General features: G+C 39.2%; 2 protein-coding genes across 2 annotated transcripts in view; one reads left to right on the forward strand and one right to left on the reverse strand.

The window, feature by feature from the left end:
• The window catches only part of TXK (TXK tyrosine kinase), a 14,297-nt gene extending 10,374 nt beyond the window's left edge, over nucleotides 1-3,923 (forward strand). The window contains exons 12-14 of the mRNA XM_010006080.1: nucleotides 1,606-1,724; nucleotides 2,172-2,329; nucleotides 3,855-3,923. Of these exons, the coding sequence (XP_010004382.1) occupies nucleotides 1,606-1,724; nucleotides 2,172-2,329; nucleotides 3,855-3,923 (346 nt within the window). The remainder of the gene's footprint in view (nucleotides 1-1,605; nucleotides 1,725-2,171; nucleotides 2,330-3,854) is intronic.
• Nucleotides 3,924-9,465: 5,542 nt separating this feature from the next.
• NIPAL1 (NIPA-like domain containing 1) lies at nucleotides 9,466-18,566 on the reverse strand. The gene is made up of 6 exons (XM_010006137.1): nucleotides 18,398-18,566; nucleotides 13,963-14,229; nucleotides 12,680-12,736; nucleotides 12,145-12,235; nucleotides 10,214-10,374; nucleotides 9,466-10,070 (listed from the first exon to the last, which is right to left on the reverse strand). The coding sequence occupies exons 1-6, from the start codon at nucleotides 18,564-18,566 to the stop codon at nucleotides 9,466-9,468; spliced, it is 1,350 nt and encodes a 449-aa protein (XP_010004439.1).
• Between the last annotated feature and the right edge of the window lie 77 nt (nucleotides 18,567-18,643).

Raw genomic sequence — 18,643 nt, forward strand, 5'->3', positions numbered from 1 at the left:
AGGGAAAGATATGGGTGCTGGTGCTGACCTTTAGAGGCAGCAGAGGAGGAGGCGGGAAGGACTGGTGGGGCGGGCAGGAAGTGTGGGGTGCACTGCTCTGGCAGGGATGTGGTTTTTCTGCTTAATGGGAGGAGCAGCCAAAATGGAGAAAGAGAGCATAATACACTCTGAGAGGCACAGGCCAGAGAAATGAGGCTCTGCCCTCACAGACTTCCCCCAGAGGATGTGCTATATTTTATAGCTAAGCTGACCAAACAAGTGACTGCAACCCAAAGGGCTTGTCTCACTCCTTCATTCTTTCCCCTTGCAAGCCCAGCACAAAGCTCCCCTGTGTTTTACTGGCTGTTTTTTTCTGCTGGATTAGTAGGCTGAATTGGCTCACTTTGGAGACAGACAGACAATCTTGAAAGGTGGTTCATGGCTCTGAGCAGGAGGTGGTGGTGACACTCACTGTGTGGCTGCAAGCTGTTACCTCAGCATGGTGATGCTGCCTGCCTTTCCCTTATGTTTTGCCTCCTGTTTCTAACCTGAGAATTACAACACCCCAGCAGTTCATAACTAAATATTTGTTTTTCAAAAGACTGCCCTACAGCATGGCAGTGTGCACTGATTGCACTACTCCCCACATGGGTGAGGTCAGCATCAGGGGTCTGGACTCGCCCAAACACATCAGAAGACACAGTAAGAGACCAAAGGGCTATGAGGGTCCAGTCTGAGAACTGAACAGCACGCTGCTACCAAAAAGTGGTGACCAGTGGTGTGGCTCTAGAACAGGCACTCATTTTCCTGAGGAGACCATGGAGAGGTGATGGGATCGCAATCTTATTATTCAGAGCTCACACTGAGTATTTTGTACTGTTATTTCATATGTTCCTTATCCAACAACCTCCCATCTTTCTGTGCCTGCACCAAAAGAAGGGAGACAAAGAGATGATTTCTCTTAATGTGACCTACTTCAAAAGGTGCTGTAAATGGAGCACTTGCATTACGCCCTCTGTGAGAACAAATGTTTTGCAGTGCACATCTGTCATCTGCTCAGGAACATTAATACTGGGAAAATGTGCACAGAGCTTGTATGTAGGTAGGGATCTGTCTAACAGCCTTTTAAAATATTGCCCTATAAACGCATCCAACATGTAATTTCATCAGGTCAGTTCCTATAAGCTTGGGCAAAGAATATCCAGTTTCCAGTATACCTGCAAAAGCTGTTGCCTTGTATGTGATCAACATTTGTTTATGTGTTGCGTCTGTAACAATGTGCCAGCAATTACATATGTGAGGGTGGGCAGTGAGTGGATTCTGCCTGTTATTTAGGAAGAGTAGGCTTCTACCAGCCATGTTTGGGTGCAAGTGGTGTACTAAAATGTTATGTTCTGACATACTTCAAGTAACTCAAATAATTAATTTAAACAGAAATCTCTTTAAGTACCTAGCTTCCAGTGTGGGTACCTGTGTGCGTATTATATTAAATTAGTGGTACCGTTTCTTTGTTTCTAAATTAACACTGTATTTTTATGAAATTGTAAGCCATCTGGGGAAATGTTGCCAGAACTGTCTCCCATTTAACTATCATTAAAATATATGCTGTTTCCTGTTATTGCTTAGGTATGTCATTGACAATGAATATATCAGCTCTTCAGGTGCCAAGTTTCCAGTCAAATGGTCATCTCCTGAAGTCTTTCATTTCAAAAAATATAGCAGCAAATCAGATGTCTGGTCATTTGGTGAGTTGATTAGGTTAATATGCAACATATGATGCTTCCCTGAAAATACTGATGTGATTTTAAAAAGTGTAACTTTTTACTGATACTACCTATCTTAACCTGGAGTCCTTCCCATTTTCAAATCTTGCCTATACTGAATAAGGATGTTTTTAAATAGAAAGGCTCTGTGCCTAAATATTAGATTTTGACTGAAATGTGCAATCTTGGTATGTCTTCATTAGCCAAACCACTTCAGTTTCACGGACCACCATCCTACTTGACTTAAAAAACAGCAGAATTGTATCAGTTGAAGATGCTTTTGGTAGTCTGTCTTCATCCAGCTCAGATTGCCCATATTTTCATACAATACACAAAAAACAAAGAGTGGGTTTTGTGCTTCTAAAGTTTTTTAATAGCTTGTGCATTTGGGGTTTTTGTTTTGTCTTGAATATTTTGGTTCACCTCTAGGTGTACTGATGTGGGAAGTTTTCACAGAAGGCAAAATGCCTTATGAAAGTAAATCAAATTTTGAAGTCGTCTGTGAGATTTCTCAGGGTAACCGACTTTATCGACCACATTTGGCATCACATACAGTGTACAAAGTCATGTACAGCTGCTGGCATGAGGTTTGTTGCCTTTTTTTTTTTTTTCCTGTGATATTACTTTATTATTAATTTGTAATGTGGATCTAAAAGCAATCTTAAAAAATTGAGGCATTATATCCTCATTTCACACCTGTGGCATCTTCAATGTCTTCCAGTATGCTTTTCACATGTCACACCTATCTTTACAAGCTTCTGTTTCTTTTGACTGTTGCATCTAATGAATATAAAGCAGATCAATCTGGGATGTGTTTTGTTTTTTTTTTTTTTCCTGTGATATTACTTTATTATTAATTTGTAATGTGGATCTAAAAGCAATCTTAAAAAATTGAGGCATTATATCCTCATTTCACACCTGTGGCATCTTCAATGTCTTCCAGTATGCTTTTCACATGTCACACCTATCTTTACAAGCTTCTGTTTCTTTTGACTGTTGCATCTAATGAATATAAAGCAGATCAATCAGTACAATAGTTCTAGACCATCCCTGGTTTTGAAAATGCCACTATTGTCTTGCTTCTCTGCTGCATCAATTGTAATACCTTTTTCACACCTCTGTATCACGTGTAGCTTTCCCTAGCTCTGCTATGAATGGTAACTGTAACACATTCATATACAAAGTGGGTATACCCACTCAATGTGGACATTAAACCCCGTTTTTCAGGTGTACATCAGCACCTCTGTATATCACTACAGCTCCTCTATAGAGTGCACCTCCTTCACCCTCTTCACTCTTATTACTTGATGTTCTCTCTCCACTGTCTATTTCTTTCTATACTGGTATCAAAATACTGATTTTGCCGGTTTCTCCATCTGAGCAATTCCTTAAGGTCACTCCTTCTCCACTGTCTACAGGAAATGAATCTTTAGATAAAAGAACTTTCAGAAGAGCTTTGTGTGTAATACTTTCATGTAAATAGGCAGGCACACATTGAGAGTGGCTGGGGAACCTTATTGCTACTGTTGTCTCCTTTATCCTACCTCTCCTTTCTTCTCCATCTTTTGTTTAACTCTAATTTTTAGACCCTGAGTAAAAAAACTAGAGACTGAAATCTAAACTGCATCTAGCTTGCTTGCTTACTGCAAACATCCATTGGGATGGCAGCCAACAGTATAGGGAAGAACTTCTCTCTTCTCCTGTCTGCCATCACCCAGGAGTTTGTTCCATGCTAAGCTACAATACATCAAATTAAACAACAGTGAAGATCCTTTTCAGCAGCCCAGGAAACATTCCTGAGTATCATGGTTTACTGAGAGGTAGCACTTTCCAGTGACCCATTGCAGGGGAGAAATCCTATAGGAATTGAAATAAATACAACAAAATTTTAGGAACACTTGGAAAAGTGGCTGTGCTCGTGCTGCTGGTGTCATGAGGAACAGCTGATGGTTTTCCCCTCAAGTGACAAACTAGATATTTTGTTCTGTAATAATAAAATAAAATGTTAATTTTTAAGTGGTAGCTCATATGTACCTATAACCATCTTCTGAAGTCTGGTACTATAATTGATCAGTCTCCTAATATAAATATATCGTCTGCTTTTCTTTTCAGAAACCTGAAGGACGTCCTACTTTTGCAGAGTTAATAGAGACCCTCACAGATATAACAGAGATGGGATAATTGCAGATTTTACATGAATGTATTTATTGAAAGGTTGGCATTAAGCATGTCAGTAATGTAGCTGATACAGAAAACCTCAGCCTTTTTACAGCAGTCTCCACTTAAACTGCAGTACCAGCATCCTGCATACTGAAATAGCTGTTCAGGCTTGGCCTAATTTGGACTCATTTGAGAAAGATACTTCAGGAGACTGGTTTGGGACTCTCAAGGCTTTGTTTTCATGATTAGGAATAAAAATCTGTCTGAAAAGAAGTAACCAAGCTTACTCACCTTATAGGCCTTCTGTTTATTCTTTTTGTCAGATCTACACTAATTCCTTTAAGAATATTATTAAATTATTTAGTACTTAATATGACTCATGCACTGGGGAACAATTACTAGCAGCAGCAAAAATTATAGCAGAACCTCTGATAAAGCTCTAGCTAGGTCATGTTTAAATGCAAGCTCTTCGGCTGCAAAGCATCCAGCACTGAAGAAATGGAACAGCATTTCAGAAGGGGCAACAAACTAAACAACCAACCTCTAGAGCAGCATCTGCACTTGTGCCTGTACCCACTGCTGTCTATAAAGGTGGGCAAGGGGAGAAAAGGGAACAGACATCATTTAGTAGCTTAGCATCACAAATTTTGAATTTCCAAAAGATGATGTCATCTTTAGGTTGCACCCATTCCTGGCATTAATCACTTGCCTTTACTGCAATCATATTTTGATAGTTATCATACCTGCAGAAAGGAAGTTCTTAATCCTATTGTTTGAACATTTGGGTATGCCTCCAAACACACTTGTAAGGCATTTCTCCTTCAAGGGAAGCATAATATCTTTATCATTTCATTTCATGTAATCTCCTAGAAGAACTGCCCCCAGTTGGTATCAGTGTTTAGTTCTATAATCAGGTCATTCATGAGCATTCAATTCCTGATCAGACCTATGCCTAATTACAGATCTATACCACACATTGAGCTCACCACAATATTACGCCCAGGCCTCAGAAGTGTAAGGCTTTTTACCAGATGATTGATACACTACAAATGTGAAAATTAAGCTGTCTCTGGAATATATACATGGGGATTTTGAATCCGTGTAAGGCATCTTTTTAAATAGCTCTTGTAAATCTGGTTTTGCCACATTTATTACTGCAAGTTAATATGTAATATACTACAGTACCATGCAATAAAAAGCTCTGGTAGGTTTATGTACTCAAATCACCCTGCTTATGGTTCACTGAGTTGTCCCATGGTGAATATGTATCCATCCTTGAAAGATTTTGGTCTTGGACACAGCTAGTAACACTTGCCTACCAAGCCTTCAACTTCCCATGATAATCTTTCTGTAGGCTGCTTTGGGAAAATTATGAGTAGACTGTTAGTAACATGCTGATGCAGATAACTTTGACAGCAGCTATCATCAGGCTGACAGTACATAAATGAAAAAACACTAGAATTCCCTTCAGAATCTGTGAAACCAGTGCTTAATTGGCAACAAGAAAGGTTTACAGGACAAAGGTCAGGTACCCACCAAGGATTTGTTTATGGAAACAGCTACACCCATAAAGACTAAGTAGGTCACTTCAGTCCTCATGATGTCTGAGCTTAGCTCCAACTCTAACCATGTTCAAACAGGCAAAAATGGAAGTACTTACATGAGTAAACAGTTGAATGCCACCCGTGCTACAGTGACACAAGCAGGCAAACAGATGTCTGTTCGCTGTTTTTTTTAAAAAACGTGTGAAAAGAGAAAGACGTGGAAGAGCAGTAAAGGTAAGAAGGAGACCCTATACCACCTCCAGTCAGCTCATGTATGTCAAAGGCTGCATGAGTGCCCAGCATTTGTATAAAGTTGGTTGATGTTTCCTGATCATACACTGGAAAATTTGCAGTAAGTCAGTATTTTGGAAAAAAAAAAGGTAGAAATCTCAGCCTCTGTGCACCAGCTGCTTAGGATATACCTCTTTTCTATATATAAAAAAAACCTGCACTGTTGATAAATGGGATGTATTTTCATAAAATGAACTTACAGCAAGAGGATGGTGTTTGCTAGGAGTATATAATTCCCCATGTAGTTCTGGGATGAAACTCTGCTGAGTAAAGAGGCTGAATTTTTTTAATTGGCACTCTTTGGGATGAAAATTTTTTATAGCATGGCTGTTTGAAGCATTGCTGGGAAGGCAAGTAAAAGAAGATGGTAGAACAGGTTTCTGTAGAAATTAATAACCTTGGTATTCCCTGCATATTATTTAACCTATCCAAGTCTTCTTGACCTACCTACATTTAATCAGCACAGCTATGTAATTAATTTAATTGCCCATTAATTTGTCCTGAGGTATGGTAGTAATGAGTAGCTGCCAAGATTTGTTTTGTATCAACATTTCAAAGCCATAATTCAGTTAGCAATGTATTGCTTCTGAGGTTTTCTTTGTTCTAGTTCTTAACCACCCCTCCTCCTTTCCAAAACACTTCAAATTTACAAACTATCCTTCATTTCACTGCCTGGAAAGCCTGGCAACTCACTAAATTACTGTCCATCGAGGCTGACAATGAGCAAGAGATTCTTAATGTATCAGCTTTGTCTTTTCTTCCCTAGTTTAGAAGAGAAGGCATTTGCACTTGCCCATTATTTTTGTCCCTGAAAATCCATGTCTTTTGACTACTAATAATCAGCATTAAGTATTTCTTGCTGATGCTTTCTACAGAACACTAGGTTTAAAGTAACACATCTGGACAAATTGGGTAATTCTGTAAGAGAAGCTAAAACCTGTGCATTTCCCCATACTCTTCCCTCCAGTTCCATCATAACATTATAGATTTTTTAGCTCAAGGTGAATATATAGTAATTTCACATGTGGCTTGTCTAGGAGAAAAACATTTTCTTTCCTGTTACAAAAACCTAGTAAAAGTCAAAGCTACTAAAACAAGGTCATGATCAGGTCAGATGCACATGAACTGCAAGGGCATCAGCTAGACAGTCTTAATCTAGAATCCACTTACGTGTGCATAGAACAAGCTGCTAAAACCAGGATTATGTGCTTTGAAACTAGCTTAAATGCTTACTAGAAATATGAATGACACTCCTTTTTATCCCTTGTTTAAGAGCCAGATAATTTAGTACATAATCCACAAATAATTTATTACAAGAGAAGTATTAACATAATATCATGAAAAAGTAAAATTATTCCAAATTAATAACTAAATATAAACATTTTCAAAGATAACATCTTGTATAGCAAATGTTTTTTTATATTAAAAAAAATAATAATTTACTTCTTAACATGACAGACTTCCTATACACCATGAAAATGAGCATTGACTTTGGTTTTCTCACATTGTAATAAAATAACATGATTTTCCTAGTAGAGTGGTTTATTTATGTATAAAAGCTGGTCCAGTAGAAAATACAGAATTTTTGCTTGGTACAAATTTATTGCCTACTAGATGTTGGAATAAAAAGAGCCCAGACCCTTCTCAGATAAAGTATTAGTAAATATCTTAAAATAATGCCAACACACAACCATTCAAGAATGGGACAGGTTGCTTTTTCATACAAATAACCCATTTGGTCACACCTGTATAAGCAAATAGAAGGGTCACCAGCTATGAAAAAGATTTTTTTTTTCTCTTTTTAGGGTAAATCAGTATTTTCTGCAGTTCTTATTTAAATTATATGAGTAATTCACAGTGAAAAGCAATGCAAGTTTTCATTAAAAGGCAAACTGTAATGAAAATTCCATCTGAAGTATTTTGATCACTCATATTATCTGTTTTAAACACATACCTGTTTTAAAGATTTTGTAACTTGAATCTCACTGATAACGCCAAAATATTCTTTACATTACCTAAGAAGTAGTAAAACTGTTTATATATTTTCTTCTCCAACGCATTTTTAACTCACATATTTCAACATCAAAGAATTGCTGCAAGTCTCATCACTTGGAAAGCTGAAAAATACTCCAAAGCTATATACATTTTTGTGAAAATGTCTCTTTTGCTGGGGTAACACTGCTGCCACTTCCTGCCCTATTTAATGTACTTCTCAAATTAGGTAATCACAGGAAATAATCTGAATATCCATTGCCTAATTACATCTTCAGGGCTTCTCTTTAAAACAGCAAGATTACCTGCAATCTTTTCTAAAATACTGTCAGCAGGAGAACTGGACATGCTTTTCAGTATCACATTTTTCACATAAGCACTTCATTGTAAAAATGAGGGTTTAGAAATAAGGTGCAGGTGATTGATAGAATTTCTACCTCTCCCTGTACGTATGTCAACTCCAAACCTAGCCAAGTGAAAAAAAAAAAGGTGCTTGTAATTTAGAAATAACTTGGTCTAGTATCCTTAGTGTTACTTTCTAGTTTTTGATAGCTACTAAAGCATCATTAAAAATAATTAACAAGTGAGATGTTTCATGAACGTCTTTCAAAAAGCAAGTAGTTAAACTTCGCACAACACAAACACGCATGAAATAGTAGTAGTAACACTTTTGTTCTTTCAGTTAAATTACAAGCTTTTTTTCATGAAATAATTCACTATCCATCTAAGTGTCCACTTTCACTACACTATTTGCATGTTAGAGAATATGCAGCCTGCTTCATGAGGAGGTTCTGCGTGGCATATACATCCCATCTGATTAAAATCAGTTTTTAATTGCTGAAATGCTAGCATCCTCTAGCCAAGGTTTTGCATTCACACTTAAAAACCCCAGAATTGGAAAGGCTGCCTTTCCAATGAGCTTGTCATTACCCCCACTTGTGATTGCTGAAGCTAATTTCTTCCTCAAAAAGTGGCAACATAGGCGATTGTAATGAGTAAAACATTGACTATGCAAGCAGTTTTTGTGAGATAAAGATCAGTGACCACAAGTGAGGAGCACAGTGTGGTTCAGATACTAACATCTAATAGAGGTGAATACGCATTTTTAGAAAAGATTAAAAGGCCAAACGAAAACAAAAGGTGTTTTGATGTTTCTCACCCCTTGTTTGCAGTCCTTCCTTTCCCTAGTATTTTTAAAGAGCACATGGATTAGAGAATAGATTTTGCTTTTATAGTGGAATATAAAGCAGCAGGACTGTTTTGCTAGTAAGAAATTATATCTTTCTAGAAAATTAGAAAATATTTTGAAAAGCTTACATGGGTTTTGATTAATAAATGGCAATATTAGGAAGAAGTATGGAAGTAAGTAAAGCTCCTCTTTAGGCCCTCAAAGTAGTATAAAACATAGTGGAAATTCTTAAATGCACATACTGGTTTTCTTCTGCTTTTGAACAATTTATTCTTTTATCTCATTCTCCAGTAGGAGATGCTGCATACAAAAAGGACAAGGTTGTTCCATTGCCTGACATACAATCATGATTCAGGTTTCTGTCATGTTGGTTATTGAACACTTTCATTCATTACTACCAACAGCTGGTAGAGAGGAGTGGCCCACACTTAACTGCCCTTACAGATGGTTTTCCAGAGGATTGCAGGAAAGAAGAGCATTCTGGTAGACATAGGTGGGCTGAGTCTGCAATTCAGGATACTTCCAGGACAAAAACTGCTTAAGAGTTTCATTTATTGAATAAAATGTTGTCCTCCTCATATACTAAAGCTGTGTCCTCCATGCTCTCCAGTAAAGTGTGACGGGTTTCATATTCACGGTGTGGTAATGATGGTTCTTTGGTAACAGTAGACATCAACTGACGCCAGGTGATACTAGTATTTTTGAAAGCATGCAAGAGAAAAATGCCTATGATGATACTGCAGAATCCACTCAGGGTTCCAACGATATCACCCAGGTCCATGCTACTCCACTCCTTGAACAGGATGATGGAGCATGTCACAACTGTCGTGGTGAAACACACGTAATAAATAGGTGTCACTAGAGATGTATTGAACACGTCCAATGCTTTGTTGAGATAGTTGATCTGAGTGCTGACTGACAGCACTAAGATGCCCACCAAAATGTAAACCAGTGGATGTCGATAAACTGGCTTCTTCTCCAGCATTTGTTTAATAGCAATGCCTAGACCTTTCACAGATGAGACAGAGAAGGCACCAATGAATGAGCAAATTAAAATGTAGATCAGTATGTTTGTCTGACCTCTCCTCGGAGCCACAATAAAAATCAGCATGAGGGCAGCAACCGTTAGGAGAACAGCAAACGTAACAAATGCTGTAAGAAAGAGGAAAGGGAAGAAGAGTAATGCACATGAGAGAAAACACCAGACTATGTCCAAATACACGCTAAAAGTTAATCAGTGTCCTAAACACCTCTCTATGAACTGTAGCACAAATTAATCCCAACTGCATACAGACCTGGATCTTGCAGTTTTCTTTCCATCTCATCTAGCGAGGTGACCTCCTCCTCCTGAGGGGCATGAACAACCATCACCGTTGATCCCAAAATGCTGAGTACACAGCCCAGCTTTCCATGAATATTCAACTTCTCATTTAAAAAATAGGATGACAATATAGCACTGTTTGGCAAAATAGAAATAAAATGTTTAGCTCCACCAGCCACATGAGACATTAGAAATCTTTCGTGTAACATGATAGTAATTTAAAACCTCTTTTGGGTATATGGGAAACCAGCCTGAAACAATCAAATTTTAAGGAGTTTTGCAGGAAAGTTGGTCAGGACAAAGAAGGTCACATCAGGTTTTAAGGGCATTAGAAACCATGCTCCCTCCCCTCCATGTTGTAAATGGTCTGAATTGCTCAAGAACTTTTCCCTACTGATTGCTCGGGTCAGAGGAATGCACTCTCACACATCTGTAGACTGACCACACTAACTGGTAACCAAAAATGGTTTAAAGCACTACATTTGCCACTAGAACCAATCACATAAGTTTCAGAAACTGTTCCTCCTCATCCCTCCCTGGGCTCCTCCACCCAGGCACAGTTTCTGCCTGGCTTGCCACGTCTCCCTCCAAAACATGGAGAAGTCACGTCTCATCCTTCAAAGAGGACTGACCCCAGGCTCTCCAAAGGGTTCAAGATTTAACTTAAGGGTAATAACATGGCCCAAGTAAGACCAATTAACAGGGCACACATTAGCCAGCTAGAGCACAACCTTAGGCACAGACACAGGCTTAACAATGAGTGGACACACTCACAAAGAGTTTTTCAACCCATTGGTTAAAATTATGGCTATTTTTACACACAACGGTGACAAGCTCACTAATGTGAAGTTCTCAAGACTTCTCTGTTTCATGAAAATTGGAAAGATTGCTATCCTCATCAAAGGACAGGACGTTAAAACCCAGGGCTGTTTTGAACAGCAGCAGCCAGGAAGCCAGTTAGTCTGCACCTACCCACATGCTGATCCCAGCACATCTGTAGGTGACAACATTACACTGGTTGTGCTATGACAGAATAGCTGCAATTTCAGCAGTTAATTACTGCAAGCATCTGTTAGCAAAAAAACTCCAAAAGTGTGGCCCTGGTTGGTTTTAAACACAATTTTTCATATAGTATTTTCAGGTCTTCAAAATAAGAGTTTTATATTTCAAATACAGTAATTCCATTTTGCTAATAAATTACTTCCCAGAATGTTTGTTGTAAGCATAATCCATGTATTTTCTGCTTCTGTGATAGCCATGTTCATGGATATGCTTAAGTACTTGGAAATTATTTGGTTCTTTGTACACAGGACATAATAAGTGTTTGAGGGGCATTAATTTCTCAGAAGAATTAGATTTTAACTGTGGATATTAAAAAACCTAAAATTTTCTTTGTCTGCGTTCTAGGACTTGGAAAGGACCAAACAAACCCAAAATGCTTACTAAGTGTGCATTAATATGAAATTATGCTCCTATAAGAAAGAAATGTTTTCAAAAACATTTTAATGGGGCAATACTGTATTATCTTTTAAAGTTTTGTCACAACTGAAGAAAACTTGTTAAGAAAGCTTCCTAGCTTACTAGCAGATATAGCAGGTATACAGCCTTCTACCACTGTGCATCAGCTGTATACCTGATATATGCTAGTAAGAAATACTTTATAATATGGGTGGAAGGCTGTTGGGAAAGCAGATAGTGGATTTTGTAACAGACTTCTCATTGCCTCTACCCAGAAGATTCAGTTCTAAATAAGCAAGGGATCTTTCCACCAAGAAACAAAAAGCATCGTCAATATATCACTTCTCAGTTCTCTTACTAAAATTCTCTACTTTCAACCAAAGACATTGTTTTTTCCTCACACAGTGAATGGTTCACTTGGCAAAGTTGCTTCCAGTTTGTACTAACCTTATGAGAACACTCAGTGCACCCAAGGGGGTAACTAAAGTTGCAGGTGCAAAGGCATAGGCAGCAAAGTTTGCAGCTTCTCCTAATCCCACTGCAGAAGAAAGAACATGTGGATCAGGTTGAAGTCAGAGAATAAAAGGCATGCTATTCTATTTTGTATGACAGATACGATAGCAAATAAAAATCAAAACCATTTTTCTACACTAGATATGAAAATTTTCCTTTCGAAATCATCTAACTTCCTCTGGACATCATAAAGACTAAAGAAAGTAAAATAGTTTGCCCCTAAGTACTCCTAGAAGCTGGACATATTCAACCCCATTGCCTTTGACTGGATATTACAGAAATGTTTGTTACTCTGAGAAGAGCTCCAACGAGCACAACATTTGAGAGACATTATCAGAACAGCTTCTGTTATAAAGGTGATAGCAAAGACATTTATTTTGGGATTGCAAAAATCAGGAAATATATCTATTTAAAACAATCTGCTACATGTAGCATATACATTCAGGTTGAGGGGAAAGAGGTGACTTACTTGATAGCAATCCAGCCCACCAAAGCCATTCCTTCAAATAAGAATATCCACCTTGTCCTGAAAGAAGAAAAAATAATGTCATTTTAGGAAAAAGAGATCACCTTATTACATTAAACAAAACTACAGCTTCACATTTGCCCCTACTCATATAAAGTAAAGAAAGAGCATGTTATGTGGATGCAACATGAAGAATATTTTGTTGGATTTTGACTGATATTTTTATTAATCACTCTACTACTTTGTGACTTGGACTTCTGAAAAATGATATCTCACTAAAGGAAAAGTTCCAAGCAAAAGTAAAATGTCCATGAAGATCATTTATGAGCTTCAGAAATGGTTTGAAGTGCTTTCCCAGGTCAAATCCAATATATCCAACACACAGGCTGCTGCATTTTGACTCTGCTTATACTTTTAATTGAGAGAAATTAGAAAGAAAAATGCCATTACATGCTTTAACTTTTTTTACATAAATGGTCAGTCTATTGAACATTTTTTTTCAAGTAACCATATTATCTGAGAGTATTACAAGAAACACAAACAAAAGGAAAACTGCTAATGTAAAAAGAATTACGAGATTAATCCAATGTTTGGTTTTTTTAAAAAAGGTCTCCACATTTTTCTAGCTCTTCATTTGCTGACTTTTGGAAAAATTTCTTTACTGAAAGAGTGGCCAAGCATTGGAACAGGCTGCCCAGGAAAGTGGTGGAGTCACCATCCCTGGAAGTATTAAAAAATGTGTATACATGGCACTTTGGGATGTGGTGTAGCCGGCATAGTGGTGTTGGGTTGACAGTTGGACTTGATTATCTTAGAGATCTTTTTCAACTTTAATGATTGTATGCCTTTGATGGAAGAACAGTTATACTACTGTAGAAACTTTTGTAACTAGTATTGCACTTCCTTCTTTAAAAAAGAAGTAAATCTAGTTGCCATCTTAAGGCATTCTGCTTCAAGAGGGAGGGGAAGATGGGAAAAAAGAGAAAAGCATTTTGAAGGGATAATTTTATTTGATATCTAATTGCTGCCAAGAAGGAAAAATCACCAGCTCACTATATTTAATATACACCACTACCCCCATAGCCCTAAGAATTCTTAAATCTCAGTCCCTGTAATCACATTTCCATCCCTAGCCAAGACAGGACTTCTAATCACAGTTCAAGTGTGATGTTTATTTAACTATGACTCTTCTAAATGTGTAATATGTGACTCAAACCTTGATATTGCTAAGTTATAACAGAGGTGTTAGTGTCCCCAGGAGGAGGAAGCTGAGCACCACTGCTTACCAGCTCGGGGGGCTCCTTTGTCTGCCAGTTTCAAAAGTCCTTTCTTCTTCAGTATGAAACTAGAACCAATAAAGATACTGGAACCTATCGCCAAAGCCAAGCCAATGTAGAGCTGATACTTGCTTCCAGCAGGTGTGGAAATGCTCCAGTTTGTTTCATTGAGAGTCCCATCCACAGAGGTGAGGAGACAAGAGTGGGATTCAGACACATTGATGATCTGGCACCATGCTTGACAGGAGTCGTGGCAAGCAAAAGAAAGCACAGCACCTGAGAGGAGAAGGAGGACAAGTGATTCATGAACCAGGCACAGCTCTGGAGGAGCCCCACCCTTGCTCTGCTCACCTCTTTCCACATCTTCTCGGAGCACTTGTCATTTCTGGCCATGCAAATAACTCACAAAATCCAGAGAACATACACAACGTATTGAGCAACCTGGTTGGTGCAAGGTGTCCCTGCCCTTGCAGGGGGGTTGGAACTAGATGATCTTTTAGGTCCCTTCCAACCCAAACCATTCTATGATTCTATGAATACTCCTCCAGGTTATTACCCACCCCTGTAATTCACAGGCACATGCTCTTTTTTTTTTTTTTCTACTACATTGGCTCAGTCAAGCAATTGGGGCAATACCAAGGAATGTGGCAATTAAGTATTACCTTCAGTGTAAAATTCAACTTGAAATCATAAAAGCTAACCTGTAACCTTAAAAATAAATGGTTCTTTTGTGTTGTGCAGAGACCACCACCCCAAAACAAACATATAGCCACATCCACTATTTCAGGCTTTGTCTGTCAGAGTAAGCTCGCTGTTATTCCAGACTTCTGCTTTTTCATTTGTGGTTGAGATGTAGAAACAATAAACAAAAAAAGAAAAGGAAAATTTCTATAGGGAGCAAACCCACACTGCGTATGGGTATTAATATGTTTTATTAAAATTGTTCAGTCACTACTGTGTGAGCCAGATCTTCTTTAACCAATCATAAAATTTTAAGGTGGAGGCCTCATTACACCTCACAGCAATTTTCATCTAATCTCAACAACCCCTAACTGGAGGAAGCCCACAGCCTGCAAGGGACAGTCCCGTGGCTATCCCTGCAACAGAGCTTCAGAACCATGTGATCCTGAGCTAACCTGAAGCTTCACACTCTCCACCAGCCAAAGCTTAACAGCATCACTACAATGACAACCTGTGGTAATGACATCATTGTCATCAGCCTTGGTGTGCTTTTTAAAAAAAGAAGAGGCATTGCATTTCCAGGAACAAATGGAGTAATTATTTTGCATGGGGAAGCAGGGTTGCCCTGATTTGAGCAAGGACAGAATGAAGGTTTCTTTTTAGTAATTTTACTTTTCAGTCAAATCTCTTCTAAGTAACAGCACCTGCTGAAATTAACAGCATGTTTTTCATCCAATGTCTGCTTCTAGGACTGATAAAGCTCAATGTTTATAGTTACTGCTGGAGAATGGTGTGCAGAAAGGCTCTTGCTGATACTTATTCCTCTAGAAACCAAGGTCACTGCTTGGTTCTGCTAAACTTCTTGCGTGCTGGAAAGGAGAGGAAGGAAAAGGGTAACTCCTGCAACCCTCCTGTGGGGACAAGGAGATCAGACTGGTGACCAAAATTGACCAAATTAAATATTCCATCAAAAAACTGTGGTTTTATATCCATAGTGACACAAGCATATCCCAAGGTATATCAATGACAACAGATTTATTTCACCTTCACTGAGAAGCTACATAATGCAATTTTACTTGGTAAAGAAAAATAAAACTAAGCCTTCTCAAAGCTTCTGCAGTGTTTTCCTCCTCTGAAAGGAAAAAAAAAAATTATTGTTTTCATTAAAGCTCTGTAGTTTAGCTTCCAACCTGTAATTCCCTTTCCCTTACTTTCTTTTCCCCTTCTGGGAAGGGAAGGGGTTTAACAGAGAGCATCTGTCAGTTGTTTAATTGCCAGCCCAGCGTTAGACCTTGACAAGGGGACAGGCAGCAATGGTGCAACAGGGCTCACAGTAGTCTAGGCTGATGTTTTTCACGGTTTCTCACAATAGACTGCAGCATGCAAACAGCGTAGACCGGAGAATCTAGGCTGGAATAGCTTTTAAAGACTGCTTTTTTGGAAAGAAAGGTTTTACCACAAAGATATGTTAAAATATGAAACAGCAGATGCAGAATACAGACACTCAACTCAGTCCATTGTGATTCATATAAAGCACTGCATGCAACAAATAATTTTGCTTTCCATTTTCCTTGTGTAATTAAAATGACACTTGAAGGATTCATCCTGCTGAGTGGCAACATCAATAAGACACTTTTTTTTTCCCCCAACAGAAAAATCATTTGGAGACTTTGCAGAAAAGGATGTGCCTCTGTGTCTGTCCATACCTAAGCTCTGTTCTGTCAAAAATGTTTCACTGCACAATTAACAATAATCAGTCTTGGATAATTCACCTAATACTGTTTAGGGAGGAATATTTAAAATACCAAAAGTACTAAAAATGGTAGGAAATTGGAGAGCGTATCTTCATTTGCAGCTGACAATGCTGACACACACTGGGAGACAAAACCCCTTACAAGGAAGGAACTGAGACTGAATACCTGCTCCCAGGTGTCCTGTGCCACACTGTACAACAAACACGACATTTCAGGCTTTGCAATCACATTTCCTTGCTTACCAAGAGAGCTTCTACATAACAGGAGTTGGTTTGTATTGAAAAGCCAGACTCTGCAAAAACGGTCCCCCAAGATGGGTATGTCCATATGCTGCAGCTGAAGATTAAAACCTTAAAGACCACAACTACAAGAAAGTACTTATGCATAGTGTGTAGGGCACACAGTATTCTGCCATCTTATCATTACTAGAAGTTGCAGTTGGATAGTACAAAAGAAATGGGATTTGCATCTGTATCTGAAAGTATTTTAAAATCCTAAAGGATTGGCATAGTCTTAGAAAAATTTCCATATACTTAAGTTTTGACGTAATTGTCAAATTACAAAAGATTACAAAGAAGTCCTTTAAGCATACATGTTTCTCTTAGCTAACACACTTTGGGGCAAGGCAAAAAAGCAGAGAGGTTACCAGTGAAATAAAACCCTTGGCTCTCAATACCTTATAATGATGCTAAACTGGATTGGCAATACTTTTACCACTACCACTCAGCTAGTACAGTCTTCATGTGAGAAGCAGAAACAGTTCTTGCCTTTACATAAAACAAAAGCATTAAGACTACACCTCTTGGTAAGTATGGTCTTTTACCTACCCGCAATGGTAAAAGCAGCTTTCTATCAGTGTGTTGGGTTTCTAAAGTGGAGAAAATAACACTTTTCTCCCACCTTTTGTGAACGGTGTACTTTCAGTTAGCTCGAGATACATGGCAGGCTTATTCCCTTCCATATAACACTACTACTGTTTTTTCTACTGATTCTTAAGTTTTCCATTCCCCAGCTTTACAACATCAAACAATAAAAAATTAATCATCTGTAGTAAGTCACTCAGTGACTGACACAGGATGTGTCTCTCCTTTCTGAAATACAATCTTTGCTCACATTTACAAATAAGTTGTTTTTTCACCTGTTTGGTCTGTCAGCTGAGAAGAGTAAGTTTGAACACTTGTGGTCTCTGTTTATTGTGCTGAGAAGATTTTTCGAGTTTGAAAAATGTGTAATTTGTTCCATTTGCAGGTAAAGTGGTACATCACTCCACTGATGAAAGAACCACCTCAGAGCTGGGAAGAAGACACTGATCCAGGAATTAGTCTTACTCTATTCCCCACTGTGACCAGTTTAAAGATTAACTGGAAGCACTGAGGAAGGTGACAAATCTCTGAGGCTGCCTGGCTTCCTCAGCACCCGGTTTCTGTAGCTAAGCTAGTTTCACCTCCTACTTCCAAACGTCAACAAACATGACCCTGTCAGCAGAACCCCTCCTTGCAGAAACAAACTCTCAGCTCTGACTCAAGCTACTAGCAACAGGAAACCATTCCACCACTGCCGTGACTTCTGAAGTGTTTTTGCAATTCAGCTAAACCAAAAGGTGTTCTCTCAAACACCTCAATATGACCTGAGCACGGTACATCAGCCAGCCCGGTACTACACACTCCTTGTAGCACTGTTTATCAAGTGCAGTCCTGCCTAGGAATAACGTACCTTGTGGTTTGCAGGTGACAGCCAGCTTAGCTTTTAACCTGCCATTGTAGATACTGGTCCTAAGTCATCTGGAAAACTATTTGATTAGATATGTAATTTGACCATTTTTATTGCACTCACGGCTGAGCTCGCATCTGGCAGGGGCACGAAATGCCCTTCTTGGTCACCCGGGAAATACCAAGTCCTCTGTCGCCCAGCCTGGCTGCTGAGGCCGAAACTTCATGCACCGAGAAGGTGCAGGCATCATTCCCTGGCAGACCCAGGTCACCAAAGCGCACAGGAGATGCTGAAAATACGGTTTAGACAACAGCCAGACAGGGGAGAGCCGCGCAGGACCCTGCCCGGCGCCAGCAGCGCACACACCTCGGACAACACCCGCACCACGTCCCGGCGGATCGAAGCCTGAGGTGTGCGGGGGTCCCGCCCGCGCTGCGGGGACGGGGGGGCTGCAGACCGCGCCCTCATTGTCACGCACCGCACCGCACGCCCTGCGCCCCGCAACCTGCCGCCCCGCGCCGCGCCCGCAGCGAGCCCTGCCCCCC

Source organism: Chaetura pelagica, unplaced genomic scaffold (genome assembly GCF_000747805.2).
Source record: "Chaetura pelagica isolate M959 unplaced genomic scaffold, ChaPel_1.0 scaffold189, whole genome shotgun sequence".
Taxonomy (NCBI): Eukaryota; Metazoa; Chordata; class Aves; order Apodiformes; family Apodidae; genus Chaetura; species Chaetura pelagica.

Excerpts from the sequence above, each read along its gene's own strand:
- NIPAL1 (XM_010006137.1), bottom strand. The coding sequence starts at position 18,566 with ATGAGGGCGCGGTCTGCAGCCCCCCCGTCCCCGCAGCGCGGGCGGGAC. Across the intron at positions 12,737-13,962 it reads CAAAGGAGCCCCCCGAGCTG|GACAAGGTGGATATTCTTAT; the intron begins GTAAGCAGTGGT and ends TTCTTCTTTCAG. Across the intron at positions 10,375-12,144 it reads GCACTGAGTGTTCTCATAAG|TGCTATATTGTCATCCTATT; the intron begins GTTAGTACAAAC and ends TTTGCCAAACAG.